The sequence below is a fragment of the Polypterus senegalus genome, chromosome 10 (genome assembly GCF_016835505.1).
Source record: "Polypterus senegalus isolate Bchr_013 chromosome 10, ASM1683550v1, whole genome shotgun sequence".
NCBI classification, from domain to species: domain Eukaryota; kingdom Metazoa; phylum Chordata; class Cladistia; order Polypteriformes; family Polypteridae; genus Polypterus; species Polypterus senegalus.
In genome coordinates this window covers 88,506,304-88,532,859 of record NC_053163.1, presented here as the reverse complement: position 1 = coordinate 88,532,859, position 26,556 = coordinate 88,506,304, and the positions used below count along the sequence as shown (strand labels likewise).

General features: G+C 37.3%; 1 protein-coding gene across 1 annotated transcript; it reads right to left on the bottom strand.

The window, feature by feature from the left end:
* Positions 1-790: 790 nt before the first annotated feature.
* On the bottom strand, positions 791-25,853 carry LOC120538200 (trichohyalin-like). The gene is made up of 8 exons (XM_039767653.1): positions 25,442-25,853; positions 19,053-19,139; positions 17,247-17,331; positions 10,473-10,575; positions 5,258-6,208; positions 2,119-5,137; positions 1,220-1,857; positions 791-817 (listed from the first exon to the last, which is right to left on the bottom strand). Exons 1-8 carry the CDS (start codon positions 25,851-25,853, stop codon positions 791-793), a joined length of 5,322 nt encoding a protein of 1,773 aa, XP_039623587.1.
* Between the last annotated feature and the right edge of the window lie 703 nt (positions 25,854-26,556).

Below are 26,556 nucleotides of genomic sequence, written 5' to 3'. Positions count from 1 at the left end.
CAGCTGTGCTACAATTTTGATTTCCATAAATGTAAGTCATCTCCTGATGGCTCAAATTAAAAATGTAATCATTTTGAAGGGCATGACCTAAAAAGGTGAAACAATGAAATTCATTTCATACATCAACTTATAATTATTAAACAAGAGAAATAGTCCTCTTTATATTTGCTTATATGTTTTTTGTTTTGAGTTTCATGATTTCTATTTATTTATTTTTATCTCACTTAGCCTTTATTACACATTACCAGGAGTGATGATTTCTCTTTTAAAATATTTTTTCTTTGTATCTGACTTGTTTTATTTTTTATTTTTAAAAGTATAATATGGACGAATAACTGAATTTTTCATTCAGAGGTAATAGATTTAACTTAACTTTGACTGTGAGTTAATTTTTACATTTGAAATTCCTTCTAAGTTCCAATATTAGTATCATCTACAATTTCTAAGCTGGAAGGCCAAAGTCTACTTCTATTTTTATGAAGACAGTGTTATGGAGTTTGTTGAGTGAAATTACATACACTATACATATAAAAACATAATACTCTGTCCATGCATCACCGTCCTTTGACTGTCACATTTTCCATTATGTTCCTTGTATTACCTTTTCATAGATATGATATTCCTTCCTGATCTTATATTTTTCTTCCTGTTTTAATAGTGACAAGTCATTGCCTTCATATGTCCATCATGTCAGGTTTTATTTAAATTGTGCGTCTTGACAATTATCAATAGTTGGCTTTCCTGCTATCGCTTAAACATATAATAGTAGTACAGGAGAGCCAGTGAGTGCTTATTCTTTGAGATTTTTTACATAACACTAAAGATACAAAAAAAAAATCAAAATATTCATAATCAGAAAGTAATGAAGGGGAAGATGTTGAAGAAAAAAGGAACAAACGAACAGTTATTAAAACAAACAAACAAACAAAAAAACAGTTGTTAGAGGTAATCTCCTGAAATTCCTCTTGCCTTTAGACTTGAACTTTCTTGATCTTTGAAACATTATCCTATATGTACTGATGTTTCTTCTGTTTTTATTTTGCTTATCAGTTTCCTTAAAAGTTTAAGAAATATTAATTTGGTGATTTCACATATTGTTTCTTTGTGTGCATCTTTCTTCCTAATGTAACATTTCTATTTCACCAGTTTCTTTATTTTCATAGAACTTTTTTGCTTTATTAACACTCTCTTTTTCATTCTTCTTCTCCTTTGTAATTACATTGACTGCATCTTTTTTAAAAAGGTCCATCATTTTATTACTATTCACTCCATGTGCATCATTGACATTCTTCGATTTCTGATCTTTTTCATCTTGCGTCTTTTGCTGACTCTCTTTATTATGATGAGGTTCTATCTCTGTTGCTTTTATGAACCCTTTTTTGCTTTCCATAGACTCCAATCTAGGGCGGGTCTCTGGCTTGTACCCAAAGTTATTAATATAACCTTCAGCTCCACTGTAAAACTGAGCTGGATTGAACAGTTTTGACAGTGGATGGATGGGTCGATGAATATCCATTTTATTGTACGCCATCTTTTGCTGAACATTTCCTTCATTTTTATAATACTTCATTCTGTGACTGTCTTGTGTCTCCTGCGTTTCCTTATATTTTTTCAGAATATCTTCCTCCATTTTATGATGCATTGCTAGTTTTTTGCCAGTCTCTATTTCTATCTGATGTAGTGTTTCCTTTTTATTACAGTTTTCCAAACTAATTTTACTTTCCATCTGCTTCATTTTGCAGTCCTCTTCCTTTTTGTAATGCTCTAGATATTTTTTTTCACTCTCTTTCTTTTTGTGATGGTTGGTGTCCTTTTTACCACTCTGTTCTTTGCTATCCTTTTCATGATCTTCAGTCTCTTTCATTTTGAATGTTTTAAAACTCACATCAGCTTTCTGTAGTCCTTTTACTTTCTTTACATCATTTATATCATGTATTTTACTTTTATTATTCTCTTCTTTTTTGTGAAGTACTACCTCTTTGTTTCTACTGCCACTGCCGTCATTTTTATGATGCTCCTTCTCCATCTTTTCCCCACTCTCTTCCTTCCTCTGATGCACCATCTGCTTTTTGTCAGTCTCTTCTTTTTTGTGGTGCTGCAGTTTCTCCTTTTTCTTACTGTCTTTTTTTTTGAGATGGCCAATTTTCTTATGGCTATCTTCCTTTGTTAAAAGTTTAAGCTCTTTTGTTCTACTTTCTTCCTTTTCTTGATGTTCCATCTCCATTTTGTGATGTTTTATTTCTTTTGTGTTACTACTATGTTCGATCTTCTTCATTTTACTGTTCTCTACATCTTTGGGATGCTCTACTTCAGTTGTATTTCTGTCTCCTTTTGTACGATGTTCTTGCTCCTTTTTACTACTTTCTTCCTTTTTATGATTCTCAGTCTCCTTTCTGTGATGATCACTCAGTTTATTACTAATCTTTTCCTTGCTGTGGTGTTCCTCATTTTTCTTTTTTATACCAATTGCTTCTTTTTTGAGGTGTTCCAGATCCTTCTTTCTATCACTGTATTTTGCTATATGATGCACTAATCCTTTTTCAGGGTTTTCTTCCATTTTACAGTGCTCCACCTCCTTCTTTTTATCATTGTCTTCCTTTTCGTTATGTTCCAATTGCTTCCGTTTAATGCTGTCTTTTTTATCATGTTGTTTAATCTCTCTTTTTTCATGATGCTTTTTACCATCATCTCCCTGTTTATTTTTTCCTTCCTTTTTCTGATGCTCAGTATCAGTGTGTCTACTTTCACCTGTTTTATGATGATCCATTTCATTCTTTTTTCTAGGATCCATCTCCCTTTTAGTTACCTCTTGCATTTGTTGATGTTTCTTTTTATTGCTTTGCTTTTTTTCTTGATTTTCCAGTTCCTGGTTTCTATCACTGTCTTCCTTCTTGTGATGGTCCATTGCCTTTATATTTATCTCTGCATGTTTGGGATGTTCAGTTATCGTTTTTGTAGTGCTCTCTTCCCTTTTATGATGCTCTAATTCCTTTTTATTACCATTGTCTTTTTTCTGAATTTGCTGCTCCTTCTTTTTAGTTTCTTCCTTTTTCTGATGTTCTTTTTCCATATGAATAGTTTCACCCTTCTTATAATGCTCCAGTGTTTTCTTGGTACTACTGTCTTTCCTTATGCAATGTTCTTCCTTTTTACTGCTCTCTTCCATTTCATGCTCCATTTTCTTTTTTATGTGACTGTCTACCCCTCTCTCCACCTCCTTCTTTGTATCACTCTCTTCCTTTTTATGATGCTCCATCAACTTCTTTTTAACAATCTCTTCTTTTTCATGATGCTCCATCATTTTCCTTTGACCACTCTCTTCTTTCCTGTGACACTTCATTTGCTTTGTATCAATCACCTCTTTTTGGTAATGTTCTATCATTTTCTTCTTATCACTATCTTCCCTCCCATGATGCTCCATGGGTTTTTTATCAGTTTTATCAGTCTTTTTCTTTTCATGATGTTCCATTGGTTTCATATCAATCAATTCCTTTTTGAAATGCTCTGTCATTTTCTCTTTATAACTCTGTCCCTTCATGTGATTATTCACTTGTTTTTTATCAGTCACTTTCCTATTGTGATGCTCTATTTGTTTCATGTCAATCATTTCCTTTTTATGATTCTTCTTGCCATTCTCTTCCTTTTTTTGTTGCTCCACTTGTTTTTTATCAATAATTTCTCTTTTGTAAAAATCAGTTTGTTTTTTAGGAGCCATTTCCTTCATGTGATACTCCATTTGCTTTTTATCAATCATTTCCTTTTCACAATACTCATTTTTTTTCTTTTTGTGACTCTCTTCTTTCTTGTGATCCCATGTTTGTTGTTTATCTATAATTTCTTTTTTGTAATGTTTCATTTGTTTATCAGTTCCATCCTTTTTGTGATGTTCTATCAGTGTCTTTTTCCCACTCTCTTCCTTCCTATGATGCTCCATTACATTTTGATCAGTCTCATTCTTTCTCTGATGCTCTGTCATTTTCTTTTTGACACTGTCTTCCTTCCTATGATGGTCTGGTTGCTTTTTATCAATCACTTCCATTTCATGATGCCTCATTATTTTCTTTTTACCACTCTCTTCCTTCTTGTGATGTTCAATTTGTTTTGAATCAATTACTTCCTTTTTCTGATGCTCCACTTGCTTTTTATCAATCATTTCCTTTTCACGATGACTTATTATCTTTTTCCCACTCTCTTCCTTCCTGTGATGCTCCATTACATTTTGATCAATCACATCTTTTCTCTGATGTTCTGTCATTTCCTTTTTGACACTGTCTTCCTTCCTATGATGCTCTGGTAGCTTTTTATTAATCACTTCCTTTTCATGATGCTTCATTCTTTTCTTTGAACTGCTATCTTCTTTCATGTGATGCTCCATTTGTTTTTTATCAGTCACTTCTTTTTTGTGATGCTCTGTTATTTTCTTTTTGGCACTATCTACCTTCCTAGGGTGCTCCATTTGTTTATCTGCCATTTCCTTCAAGTGATGCTCCACTTGCTTTTTATCAATCAGTTCCTTTTCATGATACTCCATTTTTTTCTTTTTGTGACTCTCTTCTTTCTTCTGATCATGTGTTTGTTGTTTATCTATCATTTCCTTTTTGTAATGTTTAATTTGTTTATCAATTCCATCCTTTTTGTGATGTTCTATCGGTGTCCTTTTCCCACTCTCTTCCTTCCTATGATGCTCCATTACATTTTGATCAGTCTCATTCTTTCTCTGATGCTCTATCATTTCCTTGTTGACACTGTCTTCCTTCCTATGATGGTCTGGTTGCTTTTTATCAATCACTTCTGTTTCATGATGCCTCATTATTTTCTTTTTCCCACTCTCTTCCTTCCTGTGATGCTCCATTACATTTTGATCAATCACATCTTTTCTCTGATGATCTTTCATTTTCCTTTTGACACTGTCTTCCTTCCTATGATGCTCTTGTTGCTTTGTATCGATCACGTCCTTTTCATGATGCCTCATTATTTTCTTTGAACCGCTGTCTCCTTTCATATGATGCTCCATTTGCTTTTTATCAATCATTTCCTTATCATGATGCCCTATTATTTTCTTTTTACCACTCTCTTCCTTCTTGCAATGCTCTATTTGTCTTGTATAAAATATTTCCTCTTTTTGATGTTCCATTTTCTTTTTATCAACCATTTTCTTTTCATGATACTCCTGTTCTTTTATTTTACTACTATGTTCTATTTGAGGATGTTCTGTCTCCTTTATTTTACTGCTGTGTTCTTTTTTGTAATGCTTTACCTCTGTCTTTATGCCGCTATCTTTCCCTACATGATATTGCTTGTGTTTTGTACCATTCTCTTCTTCTTTATGATACTCCATTTCCTTCTTAAGGATCTTTTTCTTTTTTTGCTGCTCCTTGTCTTCTTTTTTATGTTGTTCCAGTTCCTTTTTACTATAATCTTCCATTTTGTGATATTCCTCTAGTGTCATTTTTGTTTTTTCCTCCTTTTTTTGATGCACTGTGCCCTTATGTCTAGTTTCAGTTTTTTCTTTATCTACTGGCTCCTTCTTTTCATCACCATCTTCCTTTCTGCCGTATTCCAGCGCCCTCTTTTTACTGATCTCTTCTGTTTTATGATATTCAGCCTTACCTCTTTTACTTTTTTCTTCCTTTTTGTCATGTTCTGTGTCATTTTTATGATGGCCAGGCTTCTTCTGTTTACCATCAACTTCTGTTTTGTAAGATTCCAGCATCTTATTATTGATCTCTTGCCTTTTGAGATGCATCTCCTTGTCTTCACTGATTTTTTTCTTGTTCTGATGTTCCATTTCCACCTTCTTACCACTGTGTTCTTTTTTAATGTGCCCCCTCACCTTAGTCCTACTCTTTCCCTCTTTGTAGCTATCTGTTTCCTTTTTATCATGCTCTTCTTTTTTAAGTTCTTTTATTTCCTTCATTTGATAAAAGTCTTCTTTCATTTGATGTTTCATCTCACTTTGACACCTTTCATGCTTTATGAGCTTCTTGTCCTTCTTCTTTCCACCATTTTTCTTTTTCTCATGTTTTGCCTCATCTTCATCTTTGTCAGAACATGAGATGCTTTTCTTTTTACTAATCTTTTCTTTTTCATAATGTATTTTGTCTTTTTTAATTCTAATCTCTTTTGTGCCATTACTTTCTCTGTCTCTTTTTATCTTCTTTTTGTCAAGTATTTCCACCTTTTCACGTTCTTCCCTCCTTTTGTTGTCCTTTGTAGTTTGTTTTTTTATATTTTTCTTCAGACCTTGTTTAGTTTGTTCTCTTTTTTCAATAATTTTTTCAGTTTCTCTATTATATAGCCCTGCCATTAAAATAAAATACATGGCATTTTATGTTTTCTTAAATCATTTAAAAAAGGAAGTATTAAATATTGAAACAAGTTTAGCTTAATTAGAATTTTTTAGATTACAAACTGTTGGTCATTGCAATTGAAAGTAAGCAAAAATAATTTGTCCCATTTCGTACTACTCTGATTATATTTGAGTACTTGTGCTAATTTACATTGTACACACTTCATCCTGAAATAATACACATTTAATATAATAAATAGCATACCCTGATTAGAGCTGATGATCAGCTGTGCTTATTTCATTTCTGTTGGTTTGTTATTTGTATAAAAATACAAGTAATATAATAATTATGAACACTTGCTAACAAAGCTAAAAAACAGGCAATGTTGGATGTGACAGCCTCCCACGTATATAATTCTGATCTTGTAGTAGGTGGTATGTAAATTCTTCTTCCGTATGAATTTAATAAAAACTATTCTACTGGTATGCTAAACAAATTTGACGAAATGTTGATGTAGAAGAAAACTGGAGATGTGTCAGTTTATTTGAGACTTTTTGTATCAACTCGTATGTGACTTGTGTGAATTACATGAGCCTACCCTTTTAATAGCATCACCCAAATTGCTGTGCAGTTGATGTAGACAGAAGAAGTGAATAATCCTTATGCTTTAAAGTTGTGCTTATCTGGTAATAGCAGTAGTGTATGAACAAGTGTGTCAGAGGAAAAAAAAACTTTTGTTTCTGTTTTGAGAGAGATGAGTAGCTACTATGGAATCAGTAAACCCATGCTTCCTGCTCATGTTGTCACTATCTGCAAGAAATTTTATTGTTCTAATATTTAACCCTTATTAAATTTATCTCAAGGAGGCACTAAGCTAGTCAACCCTAGTTTAGTTTCTCTTCCATTAACTTCAACACATTTTTCAAAGTTTGGCAGATTTGCTGAGCATTTATTTGATTTCAACAAACTCAAGGCAAAGTGAATTCTTAAGGGTTCACTCATCACCAGTCTTTACAAATATTCATTATGTAATTAAATAAATCATTATGTAATTAAACAATTATAAATATGCATTAATCTGTGAACAATTTATATGCAGCCTTATCCAGTTTGGAGGCACTGTTTATTGCAGACAATTTTCTTTTGGCTTTATTGGGTGACCAGAGGTCTCATGTACAAATGGTGTGTATGCACAGAAATATTGCACATGCCCATTTCCATGCTGACTTCGAGATGTATAAAAGCTGAGCGTATTTTTAATCCATTGTATCTGTGTGTGGTGTCACAGCTGCATAGCAGCTGATCAATAAGCTCTAAAGCGGGCTGTCGAGTGCACAGAGGATTATGGGATACAGCTTCCAGCCCTGGAAGACATTGATAGCACATGTTGCAGCCTCTGGAAATCCACCATCATCTGTGTGGATTCCACTCACCCATGCCACAGTCTATTTGAACTTCTCCCAGCAAATACTTCAGAGCCTTTCCTGCATGGACCTTGAGGCTCAGAACCAGTTTCTTGGCAAGGGCTATAAACGCATTCAATCAGTCCATCAAGTGCTCCCAGGATAACTGTTTATACTGTAATTACCATTACTTCACTGTAAGCTTGCACTACAACTGTAATATGATATAACCTGAGCCACTTTATGAACCATTTGCAATATCTGGACTATATGTACATGTATATTGTACTTATGCTTTCATAGTGTACATTTTTCATTGTTTTTTATTATTTTATTATTATTATTATTTTACCATTTTATAGGAAAATTGATTCATGGAGAAGTTGCATATTAATTTTCATTGTACCATACAATGACAATAAAGGAATTCAATTCAGTTCAATACAAGACAGAGCATATTTACAAATAATTATGACTGGCTTCTAAGTTGATTTAGATTTCCATGACCTATCCTCTTGGAGCTGTGTGCTTATAGTATAATAGGACGTATACTTGCATTAAAGTATGTATATTAAATTTTACACAAAAATTGTTAACTTTATTTAAATAATGTGTACTGTTAATAATTTAAGATGTGGGGGCACAGTGGCACAGTGGAAGTGATGAACTGGCGCCTTGTCCAGTGAGTGTTCCTGCCTTGCGTTCTATGCTTGCTGAGACTATTGTATGGTGATCCCTGCCTGTCTGCTCCTATCAGCATAAAAGAAAGTCTGTTTAAGAAGCATGTAGGGAGCACAAAGAATACAGAGTGTTTAACGTGCTACTTTAGTTATGATGGGATTTGAGAAAGTCTATTAAATTAAACATTGATTTTAAGATAAAGTTTATGATGTTCTACTTTTATGGCAAAATGAACTATGAGATTAAAGTGGAAATTCTGAGATTAAAGTTGACATTTCAACTTTAATCTCGACATAGACCTTTTTGTTCTTCACTGTGTCCCTATATTTCCCCACTCTATGGCCCTAATATGCTTCCATATGACATATGACACTCAGACACTTGTCTTTTCACGTTGACTTTGACATCTGACCATTTCTTTTTTTATTTTGGGCACTGTGTGACTTTCTGAACTTGAACTTTTGAGTGACACTCCATTAATTTCCTTTTGTTGCTCATACCACTGCCTAAGCCACCAAATAGTATGTTTAACCTTGCCTCCATTTCACTGAGTAGAATCTCTACTTTTCATTTGGTGAAACTCTTCTTTAATACACATGCTTTTACCATTGTCTTTTAGCAAAACACTGAATGGAAGAGGCTACTTATAATAATTTGCATATTAAAATATGCTAAATTCTGTGAGGAGACAGGGTGTAGCTGTAGGCGCATGCATGTGGTTTGAAATTCATGTTGATTGGGTATTATAAAAAGGAGTGTGAATTCTATACATAGCGTTATACATGAGATCCTAGGTGTGAAATGGTAGGGACAGAGATCAGCACCTCCAAATCTGAGGCTACGGTCCTCAGTAGGAAGAGGTGGACTGTCCTCTCTAAACGGCAGGTGAGTTATGGTCTCAAATGGAGGAGTTTAAGTACCTTGGGGTCTTGTTCATGAGTTGGGAGAAAAGGGATGGTGAGATTCACAGACAGATTGGGGTGGCAAGCATAATCAGGTAGTCACTATACTAATTCATAGAAGTGAAGAAGCAGCTGAGACAGAAGTGAAAACGTTTGATTTACCAGCTGATTTGCCTTTCAATCCTTACTTATGGTCATGAGTTTTGTGCAAAACTCGAAAAAAGGGTACAAACAGAAAGAAGGATACAAGCAGAGGAAATGAGCTTTCTCTGCAAGGTGGCTGGGCTCTTCCATTAATAGAGATGTGGTGAGAAGCCCAAACACTCAGGAGAATCTCAGAGTAGAGCAGCTGACCCTTTGCATTGGATGCCTCCAAGGTGACTCCAATGGAGGTTTCACGGTTGCGACCAGTTGAGAGGAGACCCCAGGAAAGACTCAAGGATACTGGGAGGATTACATCTCCCAGATGGCCTGGGGACACCTTGGAATCCCACAGAATGAGTTGTCAAGTATGGTGTGGAAAAGGGATGTATGGGCCTCAATGCGGTCTTAGATCCGGTCTTAGATAACTGATGGAAAATGAAAAATTAAATCAATTGAATTTAGTTTATTTTTGTTTAGCACTAATCACTGAGTGCAGGCTCAGATTTGTGTAAAAAAGTAGACTGAATTGAATTATGTCAATATTAAATTTAAATCAGCATATATGCATTGAAAACACAACCTTCAATTTTACCAAAATTGAAATGGACTACAAAAATATAATGTTTAATAAAACCAAAAGGAGGTGGACAGGCAAAAAGTAACCATACAAAACAAAGATTTTGATTAATACTAATACACCTCAGTATTTATCTTCCTTTTTCCTTACTCTGCTTTACATTCCTTTCCTGCATAACATGATATGTCTGAGCAATGTGGATTTCCCTTGTACGTAAATTTTTACTGTCCTTGGTGTTAAATTACATTTGATATACTGTAACATGTGATGCTTCATCTTAACTGAGGCCAATTTTTTTATGAACAAGCCAGTTTTTTAATTCCTTACCTTTCACTTTCTCTTTCAGTATTTCTATGACATCCTTATCAATGACATCTGATTCCTCTGTCAAGTCAGACTCAACATCTGTGATGTCACTGTTGGTTTCAACATTGTCATCATCCTCTTTTTTTATTTCTTCATTTTCAAAATGTACATGTTTTTCTTTCTTGTGAGTGATTGTATTAATTTCCTTTTCTGCAGCAGGCAAGCTGTCTTCAGCATCATCTGTCTTCTTTTCCTCTTTGCCACTGTTTAACCTACAAAATAATTAATTAATGAATGAAATATAAATTCACATTCAAAAATGTATATTGGGCATAAATAATATATTTTTTACCTTTTTACTGAACTCAAATTGAAAGGGTTATTACAGTAATTCAGAGTTAAGTCATCCCAACATTCCTCAAGCTTCTCCTAACAAATTTGTATGCCTAAGATTGAATATGCCATCAAATCCAACAGATGTCTGTCTTACGTTATGCCAAATTCTGTTTAATGGCCTGAATAATAAAAACAGCTAACGGTGTAATAAGTCATAAAATTATGTAAATTTCAATATATTTTTATACTTCTTAAAGAATGATTTTAATAAAACTAGTTTTGAATTCAGCCCATTTTGCTTATGGTGTTAACAGGAATCATACCTGTAGTGTCGTGGATTTTAGATTTTATTTTATTTTTTGCTCACACAAACAAAAACTTAATCTTACAAGGACGACTAAAAAACTGTAGCACATTAAAGCAAATATTTTGCTCCAATGGAAAAGATAAATTTAACACTTAAGAAGCAGGAGATCAAAGCATCCCGTTTTCTTGAATTGTACCATTGTCAGTCATAGTAGCATCTGTTTAAACAAATCAAGGAGATGCTTCAAGAAGAATCAATGACTTTATAACCATGGCTTTTACCTTTCAATACTTTGTCTTCATATCTAGAGTAATTGAAATAATAAAGTAGATATTAATAATACCTGGAGCAGTCAGAAGTTTTCCATATTCTCCAATCTACAAGGTTTATTAAGGCTGAGGATGAGCGTTCCATCCAGTAATAAGAAACAGTATGTAAATTAAGGTATTTTTGGTTGATGAATGGCCTATAACAAAGAATGTTAAATCTTTGTATGTATGAATATATTCTTAGAGACCAAAGTAATATTTAGGTCTGAGATATATTTTAAACGTTGTATGTTGTTCGTGTCGATAATAAGTAAGTCTCTTGAAGTATTAGTGAAATCGGACTGTGTACAATTATCTCTGAAGAAAACAGGTAAAGGGTAAGTAGAGGGAAATATCACAACAATACATTTTTGGCTCACAGAGCAGAGTACTGGGAGTAATCATATGTTGCACTTTTGTGTGTACGGTTTCTTTCTTTAAAGTCAGGGATGGATAGTTCGTGGGTAGCGAATATTCTGGAACCGCATGCTGCCATTCAGCAAGCTTGCATCAACAGTATCTCTAAAGTTTTTTAGTTTTATAATGCAATCAGCTGTTGCAGCTCTGATTTTTTTTTGCAAAAAGCAGATGCAGCCAAAATGGTAAAGGCATCAGCAGCAATGGTAGTCGAAGATGCAGCTGCATAAAGCAGAGGCAAAGGTGACTAGAAAAGAAATCCTATACTTGTCTGCTGGCCAGACAAGTTGTATGTGATTAATCATTACAAATCAATTAGATAACCAGGTAAGAAGACATGGAAAAAAGTTGCGAAAATCTAGCAGTGTGTGTTAACAATGTCTAAGAAAAATGCCATACAGAATAGTCAGTGAGCTTTCACTGTTAAAAGTATGTGCATTAATTGTGGGGTCTTTTGAGAAATGCAGAAGAACTGTCACCATTTAGTTTGTCTTAGATCGCTGCACTCTCAAATCTAATTGCTGATAAGACAGCCACTTCTGTTAAGACTAAGAGTAAAGAAAAACACACTGAATAGCACAGCTTAGCAGCCATATTGAGACAGGCATGTGGCCTAGCCCTGAAGAAAGACATTTAAGTAACTAACACATCTGTGTGTCACTTAAAACTAAAAATCAGCATTTATCAGGTTGTATGGTTGCCAGTATTCTCTTGTACTTTGTTTATTGTTATATTATGAGTATTATCAATAATAATACATTAAAATTGTAACTTAACTCCTGCCTGTCTTTTACTTTATGTAATTGCTTGAGGATATATATGTAGGAGGGAAGAGGGGGAGACTATGATGGTGCAGTGGGTAGCGCTGCTGTCTCCCAGTTAGGAGACCCAGGTTCACTTCCCGGGTCCTCCCTGTGTGGAGTTTGCATGTTCTTCCCGTGTTTCTACGTGGGTTTCCTGTGGGTACTCCAGTTTCCTCCCACAGTCCAAAGACATGCAGGTTAGGTGCATTGGCAATTCTAAATTGTCCCTAGTGTGTGCTTGGTGTGTGTGTTCACCCTGTGGTGGGCTGGCGCCCTGCCCGGAGTTTGTTTCCTGCCTTGCAACCTGTGTTGGCTGGGATTGGCTCCAGCAGACCCCCGTGACCCTGTAGTTTGGATATGGCGGGTTGGATAATGGATGGAAGAGGGGGAGATGTTATAAAGTATAATACCTTATGAACAGTGTTAAGTCTATGGAATTTGAGGCATTCTGCCAAAAGCTACACAATAAAGAATACAAAAGGGGAAAGTAGAGTAATATAGAACTCTACCAAGACAAAACAATTGCCGTAGTCGGCAGGATTATTGGGTAACCATGTTTTGTACCCTGTTTGAGAATACTGTTTTGATGTATGCATGTTAATTTTAGGGAACCCAGTGTACAAATGCGGTGGAATTAAAACATTGTTTGGATTATAAATGTTATATAACCAAAAAAGTGTTGAGACTTCATGTTTGTCACAAGGACACCCACATGTTTGTTAGTGGTAGTGAGGCCCTAATTGGAGTGCTAGGGAGTGTCGGGCAGTGGATGCATCATTCATATGGCACTTATGTGGTTAAAGTGCTAGGGAGTGATGGGAAATGCATGTGTCATTCATACAGCACTTATTTGTTTATGATCTATGTGTATGCAGATTTTTATGCATGTGTATATCTGCTTACAGCTACAAAAGTAGGCCAACCCATAGCGAGTTTGGCAAATTGTATTACAGTAGCATTGTAGAGTCAGAAATGTCTAAATTCATAATAAAGCAGCCACCTTCCAGTGGAGTGGCAGAGACAAACAGACTAAAGCCAAGAAATGGAAATCTGTAGTGCAGGTAGAGAAAACAGAAAGCTGACCCAAGCATGCGACAAAATGGAAGGGAGCTGGAAGGATTAAAAGTAGGGAAACAAAGATCAGGTATAAAGAACACAGCTACTGTTATAAAAGGTTTACTATCTTGCATTATTTGCTTACTATCTTGCATTTGCAATAAGGAAGAACAGTGTGAGAAAGAAAATAGCAAAATGGATGAAAGTGAAAATAGAATGATGTGTGAATGTTTAAGTTTTGAGAGATTTAACAGTTGGTATGAAAAATGTGATGTGCTAGCATGTAGAACACTGTGACACCCCATGTAGTGGCAAGGTTGGCACTACTACACAGTGGGTGTCTTGCAGTTCAGGACCGACTGGGATCAGACTTGAGAGAAGTCACATATGGAGACACAGACACAAAAAGGTGGGGCTTTATTTATAGGTGCAAAAAATACAAAAATAATACCCCAATCAAAAATAGTGAATTTTGAAAGTCTCAAAATTAAAAATAAAGACAGAAACATACACAAAATACACAAAAAGTGCACACACCAAAATCCAAAAGGTGCACAAAAATATCTCTCTATTACATAAAAAAACTTGGGACAAGACGAGACCTGTTCAGAGAGACAAGACGTGACCTTCTCAGAAAAACACTTTCACATCCCGCGAGATGTGATTTTGTACAAAGAGAATTAACCAGGCCCGGGGCAGAAAAAGACAAAGAGTAGACGACAAAGTAGAACATCGTAAAGAATTCAAAAACGTTGGTGCGATACACATGCAGAGCATGTTAGAGATAATGGAAGTAGGAAAATGCGAAAGTCTAAAAAAAATGATAGGAAAGATCGTATTAGCGCAAACAAATGGAAAATATTACTTGGTGAAATAGTGGAACAGCGAAAAGAGATTGAATAGTGTTTGAGGATGTCTGGGGGTGAAGAGAGACAAGGCAGTGAGACAAAAGGACAGCTGCTGTACAGGCTTTTAAATGTTTGAAGTGCCGCACGAGATGCAGATCACACGGCACGGCAGAAGCAGCAAGCCAGCAGCTGATCGAGCAAAGAGTAGGTAAAAAAAAAAACTGCATTTGCTTCCTATTGTATCACCATTTAAGAGGGATTTCGGAGGAGCGACTGCGTCTCCTTGGGGTGCGTTCAGCCCTCCTCTTCACAATTGCATGTAGCGCAGGCGGAGGGGTTGGTGAGCAGGAGGCGAAGCCTCCTAGTTTACCAAAAAAAGTACATATACATGAAAAACAAACAGTGCACCACAAGCCCAAACTATAAGATACCTCCATCAAAACAATGCTACAACTAGAAGATATCTACTTTTATGCAAAAATATTTACGAATATAGTCACAAGCTGCTATTTGGTATACTAATTGAATTCGCTATATTAACCATGCTATCCACACCACCAAGTCTAAAAACAAACCCTAAACCAAGGAAGTGCCTCTGGGAACAAATCTTCAGCCAATCCTGCAACACGCTGCACCCTTACACCAATCGTGATTGACAAGGGTGCATTCTGCACAGGTGTTACACTCAGTTCCTGCAAGGCAAGTATTAAACAGCGCTGGCAGCCCCATGAGCGCAAACGGGAATGCATTCCAATGTGCTCCCTTCGGATGAGCCGATACCCATTATAAAAGTAGGTTACTTTTTTTTTGGGACTTTATTCTCAAACTAATGTATACACTAACTTAACTAAACACTCCGCTTCTTCTTCTATGCTAACAGCATGTGACTAAAAAGATGGTATCCTTTATGACGGGTTACACGCAGCGTCCTCCAGCAGGTCTGATCTGGATGTGCGTCCGAACTGTCACTGGCGTCCAGGGACGCTGTGTGAACCTGCCGAAGTCAAAGTTAAAAATGACCTCAAAAATGTACTCCATACTTCAACGACTAAATAGGTACTTGTAAGTGCTTTAGCTTTTTATACCACAAAAGTTAAGTCTACCCTATGCTTAGGACTTTTTCCCTTTAAAGCGGTGATGCCTGATAGGCGGGTTACCACAAACACCCACTGTTAAAGCAGAAAGCAGAGAAGACAGGGGAAAAAAGGAGTGTAAACCGCCAATTGTAAAAGTTAGGGCAGTAATATAGTGATCTGACTGGAACCCTAAACATGGGTGGGTGACTTACCTGAGACTAGATAAAGAGTGGGAATGTGAAAGGAAGGAAAACAGCAAGGATGTTTCCTTCCATTATTCTCCACTCCATTGCATTCTCCATGTAATTCTGAGGTCTGTCCATTATTTAAAGAACATCTTAAGCAATGAAATTTGATTTAGAAAAATAGAAATCAAATAGAAGGTAGGGTGGCTGGTGAGTTTGAATGGCCATCGCTGACTGCAGGGCATGAATTGGATAATGGAATATAGGAACTAAGTAAAGAATGTGTTGAATTAACAGAAGAGACAGTGGAAATGAAAGAAATTCAATTGCTTGTGTGTGGAAGGTCTGAAAATGGAAGTGTAAGAATGAATGAGTTGGAAAGAAAGTGCACCAGATCAGCATTTTGTATGAATGAAAAGGACAAGAGGGAAAAAGGAAAAGGGTCCTGTTTCATGTCTGAAGGTGTGTGCTATGAGGAATGGCACAGCCAAGTTGAAAGAATGTGTGAAATGGGTCTCTTTGTCAGAAAAGCAGCAGCTTGTAAAAGTCACTGCAATTAAAGGGAGAGAAGTAAGTTGACTCTGAGCAAAGAGCACAGGTTACTTTTAGGAGAGATGCTGGTTTTGGCACTTGGATTTTGGAGAGGTTTTAGCCCACAATTTCAGGCAGCACTTATTATTCAATAAAAAAGGAAAAATACACTGAAGAGCACAGTTCAGCAGCCATATTGAGACAGGCATGCGGTCTAGTCCTGAAGAAAGCTAGAAATGATGACTTAACTACATTACTTAAAGTTGTAACTTAACGCCTGCTTGTCTTTTTAGTTTATCTAATTGTCCTAGCTTGTAGATATAGAAGAAAAGGTGGGGAGAAGTTATAAAAGCGTTTCTCAACCTTTAAGTATTTGCGACCCGAGTTTTCATAACAGTTTTAATCGCCCCCCCCCCCCACATTTTTTTGAAATGTACATGCATATTTTATTATACCTACTTAACTTTTATCGACATTTATCTAACTCTATTGTTCTAGTATTAGAATGTAGTTTAACTTAATTTGCTTTGGTTTCAACAGATGTTTTTTTCATATTTTTGATTCTTGTTTTCTTTTTTTCACATCTTCGCGCCCCCCTTTTTGTTACTTTGCGCCCCCCTAGGGGGGCCCGCCCCACAGGTTGAGAACCACTGAGTTATAAGGTGCAATATGTTATAAACAGTAGTAATTGCATGTAATCTAAAGCATTCTGGCAAAGGCTACACAATAAGAATACAAAAGGGGAAAATAGTGTAATAAAGAAACTCTAACAAGACAAAACAATATTGATTAATATTTAACACATTTCCCTAATCTGCTTAATGCAGTTCATGGTTATGGGTCAGTCTAAACCTATTCCAGCCTCACTTGGTGCAAATCTAGCGTCAATTCTGGATGAGGTGCTACTTTATCGCAGGGTATACTTTTGTATACACACACATATTCTTCAATAAGGACAATTTGGAGACACTAATCAACCAAACCCACACAACCTTATGTAATTACAGTTAATTCCAAATCAAAGTTAAACAATATAATAGTTGCAATAAAGATAATTTACTTACATAAATCTATACCATAAAAATGCAGGAATTATTAGTACTCCAAACATTAGGCCGCTGGTGACTATCAACTGTGCAAGTTTTGGATGACCAGGGATCACTGTGACATAAACAAAATTTAATTTGTTATTCCAAAAAATTAAATTAAGCAAACAAACAAAAAAAAAAAACATATTTATTTGTATGAAGGAACATTTGAAAAACAAGAATTTTTTTTCAGAAGGCTTTCTCGTCAATTTTATAACAAAACTCAGCACTAGCTGTTAGGATTTGTCTTTTGTCTAACAGGAGGAAGAATTGGATGAAGTTCCCAATTCTTAGGTACTTGGTATAGTTTTGTGGGTAGGTTTCTGATAATTGTGAACTACCATTCCTTTTCTTCGGAATACTATTACTGTATATTGCTTTTAGTGTACATGACCACATGGGGCAGTCATCTTGCCTCTTTCTGACCTTTTTAACAAGGTTGGATCCACAGTACATTTGATCTCCTTTCTGAGGTGGCTTCTCATGATTCATTACAGTTTAATCATAAAAAGATGACAGACTCCCAAACACTCAAACTTCTCAACTTCCATTTTGTTAGCATCACCTTTTTTCCCACTACATTTTGATGAAATACAAGGGACTGTTAGTTTTCCTCAACCTTTATAGGGCTGAGGACGGGCCCTTGCAGTAATAGGCAGGTGGACCTGCCTTCTAGTGCACCAATCACAAAACGTAAGGGACACAGCAGAAGATGCATCAACACATAAAAACTAGATAATCCACACTGTTAATATTAAAAAATAGTAACAAATGAGACATTTTAATACCAGTCAGACCCTGGCTGAAAAACAGCAGCACGATTACTGTTTCTAGACCATCCATGATACACAGTGACAATCACTACAGTCACTACAAGGACGGCAGAACATTCTGACGTCTCTGAGTTCTCAAGAAGTATCTATAATTGAAGGAGAGTGCCAACGTCTATGAAGGACAGTTGAAGGCAAGGCAAAGCAAGAAAAAGGTTGTGGAGGGAAGTAGATAAATACCCCTTTCAGTAATATTCCTTCTAGGTAATTGGCTTGTGACAGTAATGCAAAGTTGTAAGAACTATAAAGAAGTTTACTTCAATTGAATTCAAAAAGACATGACTGAGACTCTATTTCTGGCATTCTAGAAGGGAAGTATGCCTGATAATAATGATAAGTTAGTGTTAGAATTTAGCTGTTTCTTTTTTCAACGTTCTCAGACTTACACACATGTTATGGAACAGTTAGACAGACATAGATCTCGATGGTTGATGGTTATAAACACAGTTTTGATAACATACAAGACAAATAAAGGGTTATATTTGTGATTTGGAATATATACAAACATGCACAAAAGCTTACATTTAGGTTAATAAATTTAACTTTGTGAGTTTCAGGTCAATAAAGAATGATTTGCATTTAATATATTGGGATTTGCAACTTCTACCTAAGTACAATGTCTTTGTTTACCTACTTATTAGTAGTTATCTATTACCTAATATGTGCCTTTCCTTAAAGTGATTTGCAAAATTCTAAATTTTACTATATTAGAATTTTCCCTTGTTATTTACAAAGATGAACATCCTTTCAGGCATATTACTGTATATGCAACTCTTTTATAACTGGGTAAATGATTTAAGAAAATGTATAGTACAGCTTATCACACTTACACAGTGTTTCTTTTGCTTATCTCAATTTTTAACATATATATTATTCATTTTTTATATATACCTTTGTGTTAGTTTCACTCTGATGTTAAAACACATTAGGCAACAAGATCTGTTGAGTGAAATATAATGTTCACCTTTATTCCAGTTGCTTTTCTGGATTTTCACTGTGGTTACAACAGAATCTTGCAAAGTTGTTTTCTCTGATACCGCAGAGACGTTGTCTAAAAGAAGAAGAATGTGTCACAATTACCGGCTTAGAGAGAACAGCAATCATTTGATATAGTGTCTTTCCACAGTAACAACAATGTATAGGGTTTTAATTCAACTGTTTTGATTTATTTACAGTCAGGTCCAAAAGTATTTGGACAGTGGCACTATTTTGACAATTGTGAATCTATGTGCCACCACAATGGATTTGAAATAAAGGAAACATTATGTGATTTAAGTGTAGACTTTCAGCTTTAAGAGGTTTACCAAAAATGTCTCATGAGCTGTTTAGGCATGACAGCCATTTCTCAGCATAACATAATCCCCCCATTTTGAAGCTGTTACATATTCAGGTGGGAGCAGTTCCCTCCTCATTTCATTAAAGATTAAGCAGGCAAAAGGTCTGGAACTGATTCCAAGTGTGAAATTCGTATTTAGAAGTTGCCACTGTGAACACTCAATATGAGGTCCAAAGAGCTGCCTGTGCAAGTAAAAACAGTCCATCATTAGGCTGAGAAAACAAAATAAACCCTTTAGAGGGATAGCAGAACAGTGCATATGCACAGAAATGTTGCGTAAGAACGTTTCCACGTTCAAATCGCAATGTATAAAACCTAAGCTTGGCGTAAAGCCACGTACATTTCCATGGTACCTCATACCCTGTCTTACGCATGTTCTGCACTCGGTTTTGCAGACTGGCGACAAACCAGTGCTACTGTTCCTGTTTGGTTATCTTTTCTTTTTTAGATCAACATACCTGACACAGCTTTATAAATACACTGAAATTAACCACATATTGTTTATTTGTTTAATGCATCTGATTGTAATTATTACAGAGCTGATTGTGTGGCGATTAGGTATTTGGAGAAAGAAAAGTTAAGACAGGAATTGGAGGTTGGTACGTTTGAAAGAGACAGTACTTCTGTACTAAAGCATTTCATCGAAGGTCATGCATGGTTCAGCAAGCATCTGAGACATGAACAATCACTGTGCCACCGTGTTCCCATGTTTAATAACATGATTTAACTCCTATAATCATGAAAAATTATATCACGTATACATCTCAGTATTTTAATTATTCAGAGAGCTGTAATATCACGAATGTAATGGATTCTGTGTCCTGTCGGAGGAAAAGAAAGTGATTCACATATATACAGTAGAGCACATAGAAAATCAAATACAAAACAAAGCATTTAATTTTCTACTTTAGTTACGATGGGATTTGAGAAACTAATAAACAATTTTAAGATGAAGTTTATGATGTTCTGCTTTAATGACAAAATAAACTACGTGATTAAAGTGGAAATTTCGAGATTAAAGTTGACATTTCATTCTTTCTTCCCACCGTGTGCTTTTTTTTTTCTCTGTACCCTAATAAGCTTTCATATGACACTCAGCCGGTGGGCTACGACTCGCCTTTTCACAGCGACTTTGATATGTGATAACTTCTTTTTTATTTCAAGCACTGTGCGACTTTGTGAACTTGAGCTTTCAAGTTTCTCCAACACACTATGTCACTTGATCGACTTCCTTTTGTTGTTTATACCACTGTTTAAACCAACAAATAGTACGTTTTTCCTTGCCTCCACTTGGTATTTGCTGAAATTCTTATATTTTCCCCTGTGCTTTTCCCATTGTCTTTTCACAGAAGGCAGATCTTAATGGCTATTTATATTGATTTGCATATTCAAAGAGGCGTAATTCTGGGAGGAGTTGGGGCGGGACGGCAGGCGCGTGCACAAGCGTTACTTTTCACACTGACTGGGACTTATGTAGCAGAAGAACATGGAAGTAGGCGAACGCACAGATTCCTGCATCTGGAATTTTTTGTGAGTAAGCACATTTCGGCTTTTGTGGTTACATCATGTTATAGTGCGAATTCTACGCACGGCGTTATGCATGAGGCCCCAGGAGTGGTAAAATCAACTATTTGGTACATTCTTAAAAAGAAGGAATGCACTGGTGAGCTCAGCAACTCCAGAAGGCCTGGACAATCATGGAGGACAACTGTGATGGGTAACTGCAGAATTCTGTTCTTTGTGAAAAAGAACCTCTTAACAATATTTATTCAAGAACACTCTCGGCGAGATAGGCCTAACATATTAGTCTACAATAAAAGTGAAGACTTCATGAAAATAACGACAGAGGGTTTACCAGAAAGTGCAAACCACTAGTAAAACTCATAGCATAGGAAGAGCAGATTAGACTTTGCCAGAAAACATTTTTAAAAGCCTGTCCAGTTCTATAACAATTTTCTTTGGACAAAGGAAACTAAGATCAATATGTAGCAGAATGTAGGAAAGAGAAGAGTTTGGAGAAGACAAGAAATGGCTCATGATCCAATGCATACCACATCATCTGTGAAACATACTGGAGACAGTATTATGGCATGAGCATACCCTACTTTTTATTGATGATATGACTGCTGGCTGAGGGAGCAGGATGAATTCTGAAGCGTAAAGGGCTATACTATGATGAGATTCAGCCAAATGTTGCAAAACTGATAGGCCAATGCTTCACAGAACAGATGGACAATGAGCCAAAACATTCTGTGAAAGCAAATCAAGTGCTTTTCAACACAAAGAAGATAAATATTCTTCAAAGTCAAACAACTGACCTCAACCCAATTGGACATGCATTTCACTTGTTGAAGACACAACTGAGAGCAGTAAGTCCTACAGACAAGCAGGAACTGAAGACAGCTGCCGTGAAGGCCCAGCAAAGCATCTGTAGGGTGGAAACTCAGATCTTGGAGATGGCCATGTGTTCCAGGTTTCAGGCAGTCACTGACTGCAAAGGATTTTTAACCAGATATTAAAAACAATCATTATATTTATTATTATGTTAGTTCCTCTAAATACTTTTGAGCCTCTTAAAATAGATGTATAAAAATGTGTGTCTTTTCTAAACAGCTCATACAATATTTTTGTTAAACCCCTTGAATTAAAGCTGAAAATCTATACTTCATTCACATCTTGATTACTTTGTTTTGAATAAATTTTGGTGGTGTACAGCAATAAAATCATGAACATTGTGTCACTGTCCAAATACTTATGGACCTGACTGTATTTATTTAACAATTGAAGCATCAGCAAGAAGTACAGTAGCATGCCCAGATGTCAGGACCTGGGGTGGCTTATTCTATAAATCCTGCACTGGTGAAAACTTATAGTTTGATTCCTAAACTACCTACCACATAAAATCTAAAACATAATCAATGTCATGACCCAATCTGCTCTCCCATACCTGATTTGCGCCATGTCTTGCGCAGTACTAGAATTATAGTGCTAAAAAGGTTGGTACTTGGTATGCTTGCCAGATGTATGGGTTTTCCACCAAATTGGAGTAGTTAGAAAACAACTCCACATGCAAAAATATTGACTATGTGAAGTACAGTTTTTGTGCTTCTTAGAAAATACATCACAGCCACAAAAAAAACACTTAACTGTAATGTCAGAATTAATAAACTTAACAATTCAGTCTGAGTGAAGACTAAAGGCTGCAACAAAAGTAGGATGTTGGGGTAATGGTGGTTGTAGGACTGCCTTGTGCTTGCATCTATACACCCATCATATATGGAATGTTCTATGTGCATCTTTTTCTTCTGTTATGTGTTTTTTTTCATTCATATACTGTATTATGTTCAAAACAGAAAATATGTCATTTATTGGACTTGTTTTCATCGCCTTTACAAGAGTTATATTACAAATTTGAAACAGTGAATATTTAAATGTTTTAAAAAGTATGGTATTTTCAGGGTGTGAAAACAAACCTCTTTATGTGCTTACATTTTATTTATTTAGGAGATGCTCTTGACAGAGGGAAGCATTTTTGTACAATGGGTGGTTTTCTTTCTCTCTTAGGCAAAAAACAGGTAATAATAATTGTAAAAGTCAATAGATGAAGGGGCAACAGGCACCATTTATTGAGACTGGGGTGATAAGTAAAAAGGCAAATTTCCTGAATAATTCTGTTGCAGGTTATTGTGTTGGCTGTCTACAGGACGTGGATATTCATCTGTGTTGCAAAAGAGTTACCTGCTTTGATGAACAGACTGCTTTGATTGGTATCTCATTAATATAACATATTGTAATACAGGACTGCCTGCTTCCTTTAAAAATTAATATGTTCTGGGGACATTTGTTTCTAAATAGCATACAGTAGTATATGAACTTCTTCATAGCTAACAACACTACTTTTTTTAATCAATGAAAATGTGTTGACACTATTAATAAGCAAAGGAAATTGATATGTACCAATGTAATTGATCGCCATGTTGATCAAAGCAGAGACTGAAGCAATTATATACTTCTGGGCAGTGGGTGGTGTTTGGACGATGCAAAGAGGGAGTGAACAAACAGTAGGGATGGAGCGAGTCCAGAGGATGGTGTGAGGGGGCAGACAGTGTAGGAGAGAGATGTTCCACCAAGAACACTGTCAAAGGCACTCGCTCTGAGTGCAGGGAATCACAGGCAGATGAGGGTACGTGTCTGACAAGACGCAAGGCACACGGACTGTGACACCTACCTCCAGGGAGAAAGAGACAGTATCACCAGAGAGGCGCCAGGTGCAGTGACAGTGGGAGGGCTCATGAGAGTGACTGAGCGAAGCTGGTGGATGTAATAAGGAAGGACACCAGACATTGCAAAGGTTTGGGGCAGCCACCCGTATAATGTGTTCCTGGCTGCAAAAGAAATTTAGAGCAAGTAGCGTTTTCAAGACAGAGTACAAAACAGAACTAAAATCCAGAGGGAAGGAGTGAAGTTTTATAGGGAGTCTGGAGGAAATTACGTCATCCTCAGGGCTGGGACCGGAAATGTGTCCCCTGTTGATGTAGCGGCTCCTGGTGGGATTTCCGAGGTAGGATCTGTAGGAGACTAAGAAAAAGAGTCAGTGCACCCCACCGCCCCGTGAGCAGATATGTTACTATCAGTTGTTAAGTCCTTCAGCTGCTTCCTATTCACACGTGTGTGACAAGGATCCCCCTAGGCCCAGACCCGTTGGATCGGGCAACCTGCACCGAGAGGTTGTGAGCCCGAGAGAGGGTGTCAGCGTTGGCATGAAGAGACCCCTTCCGATGAACGAGCGAAAACTTATACGGTTGCAGGTCAACAAACCACCTAGTGACCCGCGGATTTGACTCCTTGTGAAGGGCCATCTACTTCAGCGGTGCATGGTCAGTCACCAGAGTGAATTCCCATCCCAAAAGGTAGTACCGCAACTGGGTAATCGCCCATTTAATCACCAAGGCTTCTTTCTCCACCTCTGCGTACCTGGTCTCCCGATCTAACAGTTTCTGGCTTATGTACATGATGGGGTGTTTAACACCATCGACACTCTGGCTCAACCCGGCTCCCAAGCTTGTGTCCGAAGCATCCGTCTGGAGGATAAATGGAAGAGAAAAGTTAGGGGCTATCAATACAGGTGCTGAAGTTAGAGCCTGTTTCAAGTCACCGAATGCAGTTTCCGTCTTGTCGGTCCATACCATGTGGTTGGGAGTACTTTTCTTCATCAATTCGGTCAAGGGCGCCGCTCTCTCAGAAAACCTAGGTAGAAACCGGTGGTAGTACCCGGCCAAACTGAGAACTGATTGGACCTACCTCTTGTTTCTCAAACGGGGCAATTTCAGAATGGTATTTAGTTTTGAACACTGTAGCTTCACAGTACCCCGGCCCACTAGGTAGCCCAAATATTTGGCTTCTCTCAGTCCGAAGAAACATTTCTTGGGATTGATTTCGAAGCTCGGCCTCTCCTAGTGTCCGTAATACCGCTGTGACCTGCTGCACATGTTCCCTCCACGTGCTGGAATAGATGACAACGTCATCCAGGTAGGTAGCACTATACGCGTTATGGGACCGGAGCACTTTGTCCACCAGATGCTGGAAAGTTGCAGGAGCCCCATGTAACCCAAATGGAAGGACACAATACTACCAGTGTCTGCTAGGGGTACTAAACGCGGTCTTGAATTTCGCATACTCTGCCAGTTTTACTCACCACCTCTGGGACGGAGTGGATAGCTCATTCCAGCTCCTGCCTCTGTCTGGATGATAATTTCTCGCCAAAATTAAGGGGATCTGTTTGAGCAAAGAGTGAGCGGGGCTGACTGGAGGAGGGATCGGGGTCCCTTTCCTTTCATGGTTTCAGGCAGTTTAAATGATACACTAGCTTGATTAGGTTGTTTCACTAAATAATCAACCAATCCTTTGCTCTCCTTAATCTCGTAAGGGCCTTGCCAATAGGCAAACAATTTGGAATGAGAGGTGGGAATCAAGACCATGACCCAATCCCCTGGGCGGAACTCCCGGAAGGGTCATACCACGATCATAAAGGCGGGCCTGTGCTGTTTGCGCCTCCTCCAAATGACTCTTTAGAACCTGTCTAATTTTGTCAAACCTATCCCGTAACTGTGCGATATATTCGAGTATGTTTGTTGAGGGAAGAGTCTCTCCTTCCCATCCTTCTTTTAAGATATCCAATATTCCCTGGGGCTGCTGTCCGTATAACAACTCAAAAGGGGAGAAGCCCGCAGAGGCTTGTGGGACATTCCGATAGGCAAAGAGTACGATGGGGAGGAGTTGATCCCAATTCCTCCCATTCTTGTTAAAAACCTTGCACAGCATCTGTTTGAGAGTCTGGTTGAACCTCTCTACTAAACTGTTGGTTTGAGGATGGTATACCAAGGTTTTTAAGCACTTGATTTTCAGCAACTTGGCAGTCTCCTTGAACATTTCCGAGGTAAAGGGAGCCCCTTGGTCCGTCGGGACTTCTCTAGGGATCCAGACTCATTCAAAGACCCCTACTAGTTTCCGTGCGATTGCTTTAGAGGTAGCCAAACACAAAGGAGCAGCCTCTGGGAATCGGGTCACATAATCCACGAGGACTAATATATATTTATGTCCTCAGGCTGAGGGCACCAAGTGTCCTATTATATCAACCCCAATTCAGTCAAAAGGAATGTCAATGAGGGGAAGGAGAACAAGAGGAGCACGGTTCCTTCTAGGAATTTGCCGTAGTTAACACTCTGGACAGGAAATGCAAAAACAGTGAACCTCTTCATTGATCCCCGGCCAGAACAATCCGCTCCAAGGTTTTTTCGGAGCTGAGATGGCCTCTAAGTAGGTGTGCGTGTGGAAAACTCACAAACCTGCCTCCGGTAGGTTCATGGGATAAGAAGTAACTTCCGGTCCTGCCCTTCATGCTCAGTGACCCGATACAACAGATCATTTTCAATAACAAAGTGCGGTCCCTGTGGCATGGGCTGATGCGTGCGTTGGCCATTGATGAGAACGACTGCATTCTTTGCATACTTCAGAGAGTCATCATTCCATTGCTTTCTCTTGAAAGAAGCTGATGACTTTTTAAATTGAAAGTGTAAGTCATAGAGAGGATCTGAAGAGACTTCAAGGGGTGGAGATTCCTCCTGGCTCGTCG

What these genes read in the sequence shown, in the direction of transcription:
- LOC120538200 (XM_039767653.1), bottom strand. Translation starts at nt 25,853, where the DNA reads ATGTTCAAGGAGACTGCCAAGTTGCTGAAAATCAAGTGCTTAAAAACC. An exon ending in ATAATTCCTGCATTTTTATG is followed by an intron (nt 10,576 to 17,246) that starts GTATAGATTTAT and finishes ATTATTTTGTAG; the next exon opens with GTTAAACAGTGGCAAAGAGG. An exon ending in ATAGCGGCATAAAGACAGAG is followed by an intron (nt 5,138 to 5,257) that starts GTAAAGCATTAC and finishes GTTGATAAAAAG; the next exon opens with AAAATGGAACATCAAAAAGA.